Source organism: Sturnira hondurensis, unplaced genomic scaffold, assembly GCF_014824575.4.
Source record: "Sturnira hondurensis isolate 20B ecotype Veracruz unplaced genomic scaffold, ASM1482457v3 Scaffold0011880, whole genome shotgun sequence".
NCBI lineage: Eukaryota > Metazoa > Chordata > Mammalia > Chiroptera > Phyllostomidae > Sturnira > Sturnira hondurensis.
In genome coordinates, this window is record NW_028084511.1 from 296,344 (window position 1) to 309,939 (window position 13,596).

Here is a 13,596-nt window from a genome sequence, read left to right on the forward strand (position 1 = left end):
GGTGGAGCAAAGTTTTCTGGGGAAAGGCTTCCAGAAGTGTTATCGTCTGGGGCGGGGGCAGCGGGGAGGGAGAGAGGACTTAACCTCCGGTGGGAAAGGGTGGGAGGTGGAGCCCAGAGGACTGAGAGGAAGAGGGAATGAGGAATACATGGGAAACTGAGAAAGAGGGTTAAGTGTGGCTGAGGGGGAGAACGTGACTGTGCAGTGTGGGTAGAGGTTGTGGAGGTGAGAGAGCAGAGATGTCAGACTGGCCCGGGGACAGGTGTTGGGAGAGGGGGACAGCGAGCTGTGGAGATTAGACCAGGAGGTAAAACACCTAACAGGGAATTCCTGCTCGAAATAAACAGGCAAGTGTGAGCTTTTCTGTTTGACACTAAATCTCTGCAGAATAAGGAGAAACGGCCCTGGTGACATAAAGGTCCCAACTCTTGTTCTGCATTTGAGAAAGGAGACAGTTCAATCAGTGTTTAGGGACACGGTACCTAGGAAGGGTCTCGGCCTGAAGGCTCCTTTCTATAGAAGCGAAGTTCTGGAGGAAATTGGGTTCAAGGCAGAAGCTACCTCCCCCAGGTCTGATCACTCTTCCCTGGGGACAGGCTGACTGCTGCCTGGTGCTCCCTCTAGCCCAAGCCCAGGCACCAGGCTGTGGTCAGCCTGTGCTCCGGGAAGAGTGGCTGGGGTCCAGCAGATTTTAGGCAGAGAGCTGGCCCTGGGTCGTTCAAAGCCTGTCTCAGGGTATGTTTCATTCACTTCTGTCTGCTCAGCCCTGCAGTGGGTGCTGGAGGCGCTGGGCTGAATCCCAGGAATGCTGGGTCTGTATGGGGAGCTTGTCAAAGTAGAACAGGACCCCTGGGTTTTTGGACCCAGAACCCCCTTCTCTCCATTCTCCACTGACAGACACAAGCTCCCCTCAATACAGCTCGTTGGTGAGGCCATGACAAAGTAGGAACTTTACACCACTGTCTCCCGGGCAGCCTTGGCCAAGCCTGGCGATGTTTAATTAAATTACCCACATCCCCCCTAAGCCATAGTTTGAAGCTGGGAACCAGAAACATCCCCATAAACAAAGGAGAGCTGGAAGTCCCCCATGTAGAAGCGATTCCTCTCTCTTTTCTTTGGTCTCTGTATGTGGGGACATTTCCCAACATGGGAGCTTTGTTCTTCAGGGAGCTCCCCCCCCGCCCCGAAGTTGCCTGCCCTGCCTCCCATGGTGGCAGACTCTCAGCTCTCCTGGGTTCCTACTTCATCCAGCCTGTCTCCAGGGAGATGGCTAGGAGGTTGCAAACACGCTCTGACAGCTCTGTTTGCCCTGGACCCTTCTTCCCCAGACAGCCTCCCAGTCTGAGCTCATGTGCGTTCTGTGCTGGTCTCCTCAAAGCCTGCGGGGCTAGAGAATCTGGAAGAAGGGAAGAGATGGGTTGAGACAGAGGTGGCTGGGGCCTGGCTGCTTCCGACAGCTGACAGCTGTAGTTGGGTCCTCTCCACCCACAGCTATATACCTGGCCCGGGCTGGCCTTCTCCTGTTGTAAGATAGGAGAGCCCTGTGCTGTGGCACCGCTCTCCCCTGTGTCTTCTGATGCAGCTGATCGCTGCTACCCCCTGGGCTCAGGCAGCAGGTTGGAGGAAGACCCCCACTGGAAAGGGGAGACACGACTCAGGCTCTCCTCCCAGACTCACTGCCTTACCAGGTGTCCTTGAGCAAGTCCCTTCACTGCTCAGACCTCATCTTTCTCTGCAGAATGAAGAACAGGCTTTAGGTTCCTCTGGCTCCTTTCTTCCCATCCTGCAGGTGGGCATGTGAATGGGTTTGGCCCCTCCGCCGGTGAGGATGCCACTTAGAAGCGGCCTGGTGTGAGGGAGGGGTCTTTCCAGCTCAGAGTTTTCTGTGCAACTGTGGCCTCTTTCACGTCTTTCATGTGGTGAGAGGGTCAGATGGAGAGAGATTAAAGGATGTGACAGAAGCTGATTTTAGCGTCCCCTCCCCCCACCAAGTAACCTCCATCCTCACAGGAAGGGAAGAGGCAAAGGTCTCGTGATGACCACGTGACGCGACCACATGACCACACCCAGGACAATTTTAGGGGATGCCCCAAGCACATTGCTCCCATTATCTTGTCTAATTCTGCCAGCCATCTTATGAAAGACCTATTGTTCCCATTGTATAGGAAAGGGAGCAAGTTGAGAGAAAGTTGTTCAAGGGTTCACAGCTAGTCAATGGCAGAGCTGAGGTTCCAGATGAAGTGTCCCAGGCTCTGCTCCTTTAAGTGGTGAACAGGCATGGTGCCGCCACCGTTCCAGGCATGTGAGGCACAGCAGTAACAAACACCCATGTTTCTGCTCCCGTGGAACATTCTAGCAAGGGTGAAGGATGATGGGATTTCTTGGGCACAGCAGATGCTCTGACCACGTTGCTGAGATGTGGTGAAATGCCCTAGAGACCTCAGAGGTCATCCTTAGAGAGTGTCGTCTCCCAAGAAATATCTTGGGTGCGTTGGGGTGCAGGTGTCTGAATTGGCAACAAAAATGGATTTTCTTCCTCTTGTTTTCCTCCTTAGTCTGGGAACGTCCTTTATCTCTATCCCATTAGAGGCCTTTTGCTTGGGTCCCTGCACCTTAGGGCCCAAGTGGATTTCCTCCGATCATCTAGTTCATGGTTCTGATTATAGGAAGATGTAGGACTAACCCATTCCAGATGGAATGGACTCCAAAAATAATCTGAGAAGTAAATCCCACCATCTCTGCCTCCTCATTGCCTACAAATAAAACCATCTCTCTTGTCCCAAAACCTTGCTTCTGAGGTCTGCTTTATACCTATAATTAACCTACTAAGCCTGAACTGAATTCAACATTTTCCCCTTCCTCACTCAGCTCTTCCTCCTGACACCCCTCCCCCTGTTACTGGTGCTGCCATCGACCACTTGCCCACAGTCAGACCTCAGGGTTCTCTGACTCGTTCTGTCATTGGGAGTCTTATTCAGGTGCCGGGCATGGTGAGAGCTCAGGCTCAGTCCCTGGAGGTGCTGACCCCCAAGGCTGGAGGGCACTGTACCCTAGGAGATGCTGAGGCAGGTGACCCTGGAACCTCACCTGGAAAGCATTCAGCTCCTCATGGTCAAGTTCTACCGATTTCCTCTCTGTAGGCCCCCTCCAGCCTGTCCCCTCCTTTTCGTGTTCACTGCCAACACCCTCATTATGTCTCACTTAGAACCAATTAGCAGAGCAGCTCTGGTCCTTCTCACTTCTCCGTGTCACAGACTTCACTGCCTCCTCATTACCTACCAACAAAACCCAGCACAGCCGGGCAGTCTGACCATTTATACCCTGGCTCTCACATACCTTTCCAGGTTTATCTTCCTCCGTGCCTCATCTTTTCCTCTACGCCTGACAAAAGATGTCTCTTTAATCCTGGCGAATTCCCTCAGCGTTCTCTGACCACCCACCCCCAACAACTATTTCCAAGGTCTCTTCAACTGAAATGCCCTCTTTTGCCATTTCTGTCTATTGAAATTCTCCTTACCATTCAGATCTTATGCTATTTGTCATCCATTTCTTGAAATGCTCTCCAAACCATCATTATTGTATCTAATGTTTAATTAATATTTATTGAGCCCTCTAGGACATTCCAGGCACCGGAGATACAGCCCTAAACAAATACCTGGATGCCCACTCTGGTGGGGTTGGCAGTCTAGTGGAGGGAGACAGACATTTATCAAATGAATCACACAATAAATGGGTCATTGCCCATCACGATAAATGCTCTATGGAAAATAGGGATGGGAATTTGACCTGGTCAGGGCAGCTCAGAGCAATCTGAAGGGTGAGCAGCGAGGAGGGTTGCCAGAGAGTCTGGGGGGGCGGCGCCGGCATTGAGAAAAGGCCCAGAGAAGCATGGCAATGGGCAGAGACCGAAAGGGGCTGGGGTGGCAGAAACGTGGGCAGTGTCTTAGCCTGAAGTTGGTGGGCAGAGGGGATCTCAGTCCTGAGCTCGGGGGAAGTCATGGAAAGGGTTTAAGCCCCGTGAGAATGTGGTCGGAGTTTCTGCCAGCATGCTCTCAGCTGGCACCCTTCCTGTGGCCATGCTGCCTCATGAACAGTCACGCACACCTGTCTTGTGTTACACCGTAAGGCACTTGAGGATCGTCTAGGTCCCGGCATCCCTCAGAGCCGCTAGTGGGCACTTGGCAATGTGAGCTAAACCACAAAATACTAAAGTAGCCAGAAGTGGCCAGTTTATCACTGCATGCTATGGAGCCCTCATTGCTGCCAGACACTGCAGAAGGCACTAGAAAGCAGAGGCCCACACGGTGGTGTCTAGGCCTCCACTTAGGGCACCAGCATGAAACGTGCGGAGACGCTGGTGCACCCCAGACTTCCTGAGGGTGGGGCCAGGACTGGGAGAAACTTCCAAGAAATGGATGGCAAATGGCATAGGGCCTGAGTGATCAGGAGGATGTCAATAGGTAAAAGAGGCAAAGGAGAGCATTTCAGTAGATGAGACCTGATGGATAGCACGTGCGGGGGTCCGGGAGCCCTCCTGAGGGAATCCATGGAGGTAAAAGGGGTGTCTGTTTGTCAGGAGCTGAGGCAACCCCAGACCAGGGGAAGATGAACCCGGAAAGGCGTGTGAGAGCCAGGGCTTGGTCTCTGGATGTTCTGGGGCAATTCTCGGACACCTCTGGCATTGCTAACATTGTTGTAAAAATAAAAAAAACAACTGCCTTTTAAGCACATCTGTGAAAATTGGCCAAGCACAATACATTGTCCCTGCTACCCTGAATAGAATGTAAAATAGTGTCATTTAAGCTCTCGAAGCTCAATTTTCTCATCTCTAAAAGGTGTTTCATAGGATTGCATTAAGATCCTGTGGTCTTGGATAGGAGAAGTTGCTTCCTAAGTAATAAAGATTGTCTAAATGAGTTATACATACCCATTCTCTTCCTCCTCCTACTCCTTCCCCTCCTCTCTCTCTCTCTCTCTCGCTCTCGCTCTCGCTCTCGCTCTCGCTCTCCTGCATGCCCTGAACGAAACTTTCTCCACAACTCTTCCATCCTGCTTAGTCACATAATAGAACATAAATTACAATCATAATCATCAAGTTTTATTGAGCTCTTGCCATGTGACAGGTGTTATGTCAGTGCTTTATAGTCATTCCTTCATCTCACCCTCAAATTCACCCATTGCAGTAGCTTCCTCGGGGCCCTAAGCAGATGAGGAAACTGAGGCTCGGTCACACAGCTGGGAAGGGCGGGGCCTTCCCTGTGGGACACGAAGTCTGTGCTCTTTGTTCCCCAGCAAGCTGGCTGCCTAGGAAGGAAATGGAAGCAGACCAGGACACTATTGCCACCCCCTTCCTCCCGTCCTGCTGGCTACCCCCTGTCCCCCAGCCGAGATCCTGCTGCTGAATAGGGGATTGTTCTGCCTCTCCCTCCTGCCTCTGAGTGTTGATGTTTTGGGTCATTAAGGGGCTTGGAGATGGGGTGGGGGGGCAGGTTATGACCCTGGCAAAGGCTTGAATAGCCATTGTTCCTTTTCTTCCCCCCTTGAATGGGATTCTGTCCCCAGTCCTGGTATCTCCCTCTGGGTTGGAGGAGGGCTGGGTCAGAGGCCGGAAGAGGGGAGCCTTTTCCCACCACGGGGATGGATAGAGCTCTAGACGGCACATTTGGCAATTCCGGCCACGCTGGAGCTCTCCCCAGCTTCCCCACCCGCCTTGAGCTGGGCATCTTCAGCCTCGATGGTGATGCCCATGAAATGAGCCCCGGTTGGGTCTGAATTCAGGTTTGGGGTGAGTGGGGGAGGAAGAGGCAACAGTTACAGGCCTAGTGTTTCCTTCTGGTCCTGCGAGCTCATTTCCGCTGTGCTACCCACCTGCAACGACTCTGGTCTCGACCCCACCCCCACCCCCAGCAAGACTGTAACAATGAAGATCTCTTCAGGAGGGTTCGACCTTCTTGAAAGAAAGACACTAGATAAGTAGCAAATGATCCCTGCGGTCAGTATCGTGGTGGATACAGACAACGCTGCTGCGAAGTCTGAGGGAGCGCTCTCCACCTGCATCTCCCAGTAACGGCTCAGTCACCGATGTCCCTGCGCAGCCTTCCCGGAAGGAAGCAGAGTCTCCCTCTGCTCCCAGGTTCCACGGCCCTGTGCTCTTTTCCCTCGTGGTGCTAGAGGCATCTGGAGGAATAGGGAAGAAGGGGTATGATATTTAGGAGTGCCTACCGTCTGTCAAGGGGGAAGAGAAATCCGGAACCCAGCACAAACCAATGCGTATTTATTAAGAAGCAACCACAGTTAGTTTTCACAGTGACTCCGCACAGGAGTTATTATTCTGTTATCTAAGGGGACAAACGGAGGCCGGAGGGTCTGTACCAGTTAGTAAGTGACAAACGTGACTGCAGACCAGGGGGTCCCCACTCCAAGCCAGGAGGTGCCCCTTCTGGTAACAGGCACTGCCTGCCACAGCATTGTCCTTGTCACTCATCTGTGCTCACCCGGTGTGACTCAGACTCCTGAAAGGCGGAAATGAGCCTCATTCAAAGCTGACCCCTCACCAGGCAGCCTCATGTCCGGCACACAGGGAGACTCACGGAATGTTTGCCTGTTAATGAAACACAATTCCGTTTCATTCTCTGCTGACCCTGACCCTTTCTTCTGTCCCCCTCTGGCAGGGACCCTCCGCCCAGTTCGCCGAAACTACTACGACCCGTCCTCGGCCCCCGGGAAGGGCGTGGTGTGGGAGTGGGAGAACGACAATGGTTCTTGGACGCCCTACGACATGGAAGTGGGCATCACCATCCAGCACGCCTACGAGAAGCAGCACCCTTGGATCGACCTCACTTCCATCGGCTTCAGCTACGTCATTGACTTCAGCACCATGGGCCAGATCAACCGGCAGACCCAGCGCCAGCGCCGCGTGCGCCGGCGTCTGGATCTCGTCTACCCCATGGTCACTGGCACCATGCCTAAAGCGCAGTCCTGGCCGTCCAGCCCGGGATCGGCCGTCTCGCCCCCGGGCCCTCCCTGCTCCTGCCCACAGTGCGTCCTGGTGATGAGCGTCAAGGCGGCGGTGGTGGGCGGGAGCGCTGGTCCCCTGCAGCCTCCAGCAGCCCGCAAGAACATGCCCCCATCTGGGGTGGTCAAGCTGCCGCCACCACCAGGACCTGGGGCCAAGCCGCTGGACGGCACGGGCACCATTCGAGGCCCAGTGAAGACCGCCCCATCGCAGCCGATCCAGCGACAGGCCTCCAGTTCGCCGGCAGGGGCCACTGCGGGCCCTCCCACCAGCCCCCCAGGTGCCAACAGCAAGACGGGAAGGGTGGCCCTGGCGACCTTGAATCGGACCAACCTGCAGCGGCTGGCCATCGCCCAGTCCCGGGTGCTGATCGCCTCTGGGTAGGTGCCTGCATGGCTGCCTCTGAGCCTTTACTCATGGGGCCTAGCAAACGACTGATCCTCCGGTCAGAGATGGGGAAGGGCCCGCCAGGACTTAAGCTCCCTCTCATCTAGTGCTACCCGCCGGCTGCAGGTGGAAGGCACATGGTGTGGTGGATGAGGAGGCTTTGGCCTTTGGGGGCCCAGCTCATTCTCCTTGAGACTTTGCCTTTTTCTGGCCCCGAGATGGGCAGTCCCTAACATCAGAGCCCTAACTTCCTGCTCGGTAGTGGTCATACCCAGGTCAGGGGCGCTGTGAGTGCCTTAGTAATAGCAGCAGCCTGAATCGCGCTCCCACCGCGTTCCAGTTTGGGGGCGTCATCTCCCCATTCCATCCTTCACAGCAGCTCTGTGAGGGAGGCGTCTGGATCCCATTTTACACATGAAGAAACTACAAGTTCACGGGCTCAAGGGCACAAAGCTGATCACCAGCACAGGCCAGGATTCGCCATTTAGGAAGTCTGGTGTTGGAGCCAGACTGTTTCTGACTCTGCGTGTCCCTTCCTGTCCAGCACGCACCACAGTGCCTGGCATACAGCAGGTGCCAAATAAGGGTTTGTTCCTTTCCTCTGGTCTCTGGCACCCGGAGGGGTGCCTAACAGACCACATTAGTGACTACCTCCCACATGCTGGGCACATTCCCTGCATTGCCTCAGTTACTTCTGGAACAACGTGATGTGTGTTCTGTGATTACTGCTTTTCATGACCATCTTGGTCGGCTCGATCATAAGATGGGAGAATCCCAGGTCCGTGGGTGCCTGCCAGCCCCTGGTTTCTTATGAGGTCGGCCTCTCATAGCCACCCAACCTTCCCTTTCTCCAGAGGAGGCTGGCCCTGCCCACAACCCCTGAGCCCAGGCAGCAGCGTGGTGCAGAGCTGGGTTGGACAGCTGAGTGTAAACCTCAGGCTTCCCAGGGGGCGGTCTCTGCACAGAGAGATTCGGTGCTGAGAGGAGAGGAGAAGGAGGGTGCACCACAGACTGAGAGGCCTGGCCTTTACTCCCACCTCTGCCACTCAGGTACCGCGCAGAATCTTCGCAAGGTGCGGTTTCCTTGTGTGTGTAATGGGGACCATCACGCTTGCCCCGTCTACCCCAGAGAGTCCTCCTGAAAACCTCCACGGAGGGAGTTCAGCCCTTCACAGTTCACCAGGTGCCCTCCCCGGCGTCAGTCCCTTCCCTACCCTCTGATGTGTCAGTCATGGCACTTGGCTCAGAATTGACTCCCCAACGAGAGCCACATAGTTTGTGTGTTGTAGGGTGGGGGTTGGCACCCGGTTTTAGTCTCCTAGTCCACTCACTGCTTTTTGTGTGTATGTGCTTAAGCCCAGCTCCTCATTTATGCAAAAGCAATTTATACATGGTCAAATGCTGGTCAGATGCATGGGATTTCCATACAATTCTCTCTGAGTGCACGGAAGTATTTGGGAGAAGGGACTGGGTACCTAAACAGGGCCTCTGTTCAAATTCTGTGCGTTGTCCCACGGCAGCCTCCTGGGGGCCTCTGCCACCGTTCAGCAGAATTGCTGGCGTGGGTAAGAACCCAGCCTCCAGAACCTGACTGCCTGGGCTTGAACCCAAGTTCCTTGCTGTGTAACAGGGCAGAGGAGCAAGTTTAGCATCCTCTGTCTTCAAATTTGCTCATCTGTAAAATGGGAATAATAGTAGCACCTTCCTTAGAGGGTTGTCATGGTGATTAAATGAAATATTTGATGTACAGATTTAGCACAATGCTTTATACATAGTAAGAGTTCCGTAGAATTAGTGGCTATTGTTGTTGCGTTTCATTAGCCACAGGTGCTTCTTGAATATGTGCCATGCAGTTGTTGAACTGAAGTCTGAGCTAAGCAGCCTTACCCCGTCTCTGGCGCCCTTGACAAGTGCCAAGTGACCCCCTGCCATAACCGAGTGAAAGGAACCCCAGATCGCTTTAAACCCCAGTGAGGGCGTCGGCAGCTCTTTATCTCCCTGCTTTATTCCCTCTGCCGGCCAGCAGACTTGGAGCGGGAGAATAGGCTGCAGGGCCGGCCAGTGCGGTTTCAAAAGGGCTATAGAAACAAGTTGATTTTTCTCTGCTCTGTGTCCCGGACCAGGGAGGCCCCTCCCTACCTTCCAGCCCTCTTCTTTTCACCTCTTCCCACTTCCCTCACCCCCACTCCCATCTTCGGCTCCAGTCTTTCTTGGCCATTTAATTGGCGTGTTTATTCTCTTTGTCTGGGATTGCCATCGGCCTTCTGTCACCCAGGGGCCCCTGCCCCTCCTCTCGGCTGCCCATGACCTCTTCGAGCAACTTTCCCACGGATGAAGGAAGACCCGGGAGGGTGGGATGGAGAGAAGGGTTTGGGGGGAACAAAAGACCCCGTGAATTATTCAGAGACACAAACAGGGGGCTTCTAAAGGGAAGGAAGAGAGGGACTATACAGGGGAGGGCAAGAGTCGCCCCTCTGGCCCTCTGCTCCAGAACGGAGGCCACGGTTGCCGGAGAGACAAGGCCATTGTTCTGTCTGAGGGTCCTGGGTTGGCCCAAGACTCCAAGGAAAACACTGCTTCTCAGCCTGGTGTCTGCCTTAGACTGCCCTCCCCTGCCACCTCGCTTGCTTTTTTTTCTTCCCTTGGTTTTATATTTTAGGGACAGAAATGAAAACTTGCACCCTCCCTAGCTCGGATCAGCCCAAGAGAACGGGGGGCAGACAGGGTGTCCTCTGGTGGGCCCACAAGTGGTCAGGCAGACAGCTGCGGCTGCGCTGAGTTGCCTGGAGGATGTGGAAGTGTGCCTGCCCTTGGGCCGCTGGTTTCTAGAAGGAGGGCTCAGGCCTCTGGAGCTGGAGGCTGTGACCTGCGTGGACTACAGGGGCCGGTCTCCCGGTCCTCATTTCATCTGCCTGTATCAGTGGGGGAGGGGTGGCCAGCGGTTGCCAGCTCCACAATCCTCAGCACTGTCCAGCACTGGACCTGACCCTTCACACTTGATATCCTCAGGAATCTGAGAAAATTGCCTTGTTACAGCAGGAGGAGACGGCATCAAACCCGACTTCTTCTTACAGAGGGGGGAAGCAAAGGTGTAAATAATCACTCGAATTTGCATAGGGCTTGGCTATCTGCAAAGTGTTTTCTCAAGATCCTTTATCCTTACAGGGGCCCCACGGGACAAAGATGCCGGGGGCCCTGTTTACTCAGGTGTGGTCAACAAGCGCAGAGAGGCTGCGTGGCCCTCTCACAGGCGCATGCCACTGTGCAGCTGGACTGGGAGGCGGACTTCCTGGCCCCTTGGGGGGAAGGGCTCCTTCCTCTGTCCCCTTCTGTATTTCATAAATAAATATCCCCTTCCTCCACAAGCCCCAGTGCCACCCAGAACCTAGTGACAAGCCCTTCTGCCATGCTGTCCCTTTCCTGGCACAGCAGGGACACCCACCTCTCCCACAGTATTACAGGCGTCCCTGGCCCGGAGTGCAGACCCTCCCTTCTCTTCAGACTCTGCCCCCCGCCCCGACACCCCCCCCCAAGTTCTTGGGCTGCCTGGGGGGTGTGCTCTGCTGGTTGGAATATTTCCTGGTTAAGCAGATTGGGTGTGGAAACCCGCCAGTCCAGTTTGTGGGAACAAAGGTAGCTTTTGTCACCCAGATCGCGGCTATCCATCAGCGAGAGTGGGGGCCTTGTGGAGTGGTGAGGGGGTCAGGCAGGTGCGGGAAGGGGGCGGTGGCTGGGTGGTGCGCTGCCCCCTGGTGGGGAGCTGGGGACAGGCACAGGAGATCAGACCTTCATTCCCAGCCTCTCCAGGTGCAGCCCAGGGAAGGAGGCAACTCAGCTGCGGGCAGAGAACCCAGGGCTCGGGCTGCCACCCAATCTTAGGGCCTGGGGTGGAAAGGTGTCAAGAAGTCTCCCTGGCGTCTTCTAACCCCAGGCCCTCACAGGTTCACGGATAAGGAAATGGAGGCTCAGAAAAGTTAACAGGCTTTGGGAGGCGTTACTGGCAGGATTTCCTGACTCCCCAGTCACCCTACCATGCCTGGCCCCTCGGGACAGGTCACAAACAGGGTCCAGAATCTAGTCTGAGCCTCTCTTTTTTGGGGGGTCTACTTTCCTTGTTTTGAATTCCCCTCCCCCCATCTGAGTTTGATTTCTCCTGTGGACAGTTTCCGAGGAAAAGTAGCCTTTGGTGTCCTGCCGAGACACAAACACTTCCACAACTGTTATTTCCACATCCTTCTCACAACCCTGGTGCACGCGGTCCCTGCGGAGGCACAGATGCCGCGGAAGACTCAGCGTAGCAGGGGAATCACCCCTGGGCACGCAGGGGACAGGCAGACGCACCGCTCAACCTTGAGGTCCATCCCCGCCCTGCTGCCTCTTAGGTGCGGGCTTATTCCCTCCCTCTCGGAGCTTCGTGTTCTCTGTCTGCGGCGTGGGGGGATGGGATGAAGTAGACATACGCGTTGTGAGCGACTAAAGCCGGGCACTCCTGCTTTCAGATCCTTAGCTGTGTGATCTTTATCGAGTTCGCTTAACCTCTCTGTGTCTCAGCTTCCCGGCCGTTGAAATAAGGTTGATAATACTAACGCCTCACGCACAGGTTGCTCGAAGGACTGGAGGCTGTCTGTGCGGTGAGCAGTGAGAACGTGCCTGGTACGAGGTGGCCTCTCTCTGCCAGTGCGTGTTAAGCATTATAACACATGGGTGAAAGCTCATGGGCGCTCTTCTTCACGACGAGCAAACAAATAATAAACAACATAAGCAAACACCCCAACTTGCTCTTTCTCCCTCCTCCTGTTTTCCCAGCACCACCCGACCCGCATCGCAGAATTGCCGTCTTCTCAGGCTGCCCGGCTCCTGGAGTCCTCTGCGACCCAGTCCTCGGGCCTCTCCAAGCCCATGTTGCCCTCTAAGCCCAGCTGTGGAAGCCCGAGTGGCGGGGGTTAGGAGGGAGGTGGCGCAAGACCCAGCCCCACATGTCCCCTGTTTTTCCAGGAGTTGGCCCCGTGGGAGGCCTCGTCTTTCCCAGGCAGCTGTGCTGTCTCCTCTCCAGCTTGGCTTGAGTTGCTGGGAGAGGGACAGAGAGAGGAGGAGGCTTTCCCTTCTCAGGGAAAAGGAGACGCGGCAGCTGTTAAAGCCGTGGTTTCCAAATGTCGGACAGGGTATTGCCTGCATCTGCATCCTCTCCACAGAAGCACATAAAAACGCACGTTCTTGTGCCCCAAACCAAGCCTCGGGCTTGGGCTTGGGCTTGGGCTCTGGCTTGGGCTCCCTCCAAGCCTCTCAGTGGCTCTGGTGTCCACCCAGGTTTGAACGTGCTTCTCCGAGTTTTCATTCCTTCAGCAAATAGTCATTGAATGCCTGCTAGTGGTAGGCTTCTGAACAAAATGAACAAAGAAAGTTACCCTTGTAGAGCTTAGCTTCTAGAAGGGGAGATAATAAGCGACAACTTATTTTAAAAGATTGTAAGTTCTATAGGGAAAAAAAGTACACCCGCATAAGAGGGTTTGGGCCCTCAAGGTAGGATGGATGAGTGGGTAGCAGTATTAAATAAAATGGTCTCAGGAACCTCTCTGGGAAGGCGAGATGTGAGCCAAGAGTGAAGGAGTTGTAGGAGGGAGCTGGGAATATATATGGTGGAAGAGCATTTCAGGTAGAGGGAACAGCATATGCAAAGGCTCTGAGGCAGGATGTGCCAGCCATGTAGGAGGTACAGCTAGCTAGAGCAAAGAAGCAGGCAGTATGAGGGAGAACTGAGAGAGGGGAAGATTGGGTGGGGAGGGTGGGCAGAACACGCAGGCTGTGACCTTCGAGTGAACTGAGGAGTCATCCTGAGTTCTGAGGTTCTGAGTGGGGGAATGACAAGGCTTGACTTTGTTTTGAAGGTCTCACCTCCAGCTGTGGTGCTTAGCCCTTGCTGCATCTCTAGGAGGGTTGATTAGTTCCTGTAAGAAAGGGCAACACTTCAGTGGGTGACATTTGGGGGGTCCCAACACTGGCTCATTTTGTCCCACTTGACAAAACTGTGATGCCTCTGCTCTCTCCTTCCACAGGGTCCCCACGGTCCCAGTGAAGAACCTAAATGGGTCCAGTCCTGTCAATCCCGCCCTCGCAGGTAAGAGAGACCCTGCCCTGGTCTCGTGAAAGGTAGAGAAACAAAAGCAACGAAACAGGCAGTGAGCGTTTGTACAAGA

At 54.6% G+C, this 13,596-nt stretch overlaps 1 protein-coding gene across 3 annotated transcripts in view; it reads left to right on the forward strand.

The window, feature by feature from the left end:
• DTX4 (deltex E3 ubiquitin ligase 4) overlaps positions 1–13,596 on the forward strand; it is a 29,923-nt gene that overhangs the window by 1,553 nt on the left and 14,774 nt on the right. For 2 of the 3 annotated variants that reach the window (XM_037060460.1, XM_037060461.1), the window contains exons 2-3: positions 6,672–7,395; positions 13,456–13,517. In XM_037060460.1, the coding sequence (XP_036916355.1) occupies positions 6,672–7,395; positions 13,456–13,517 (786 nt within the window). Of the gene's footprint in view, positions 1–187; positions 1,689–6,671; positions 7,396–13,455; positions 13,518–13,596 lie in introns of those variants that run through there. The other variant, XM_037060462.1, reaches the window with a different exon arrangement.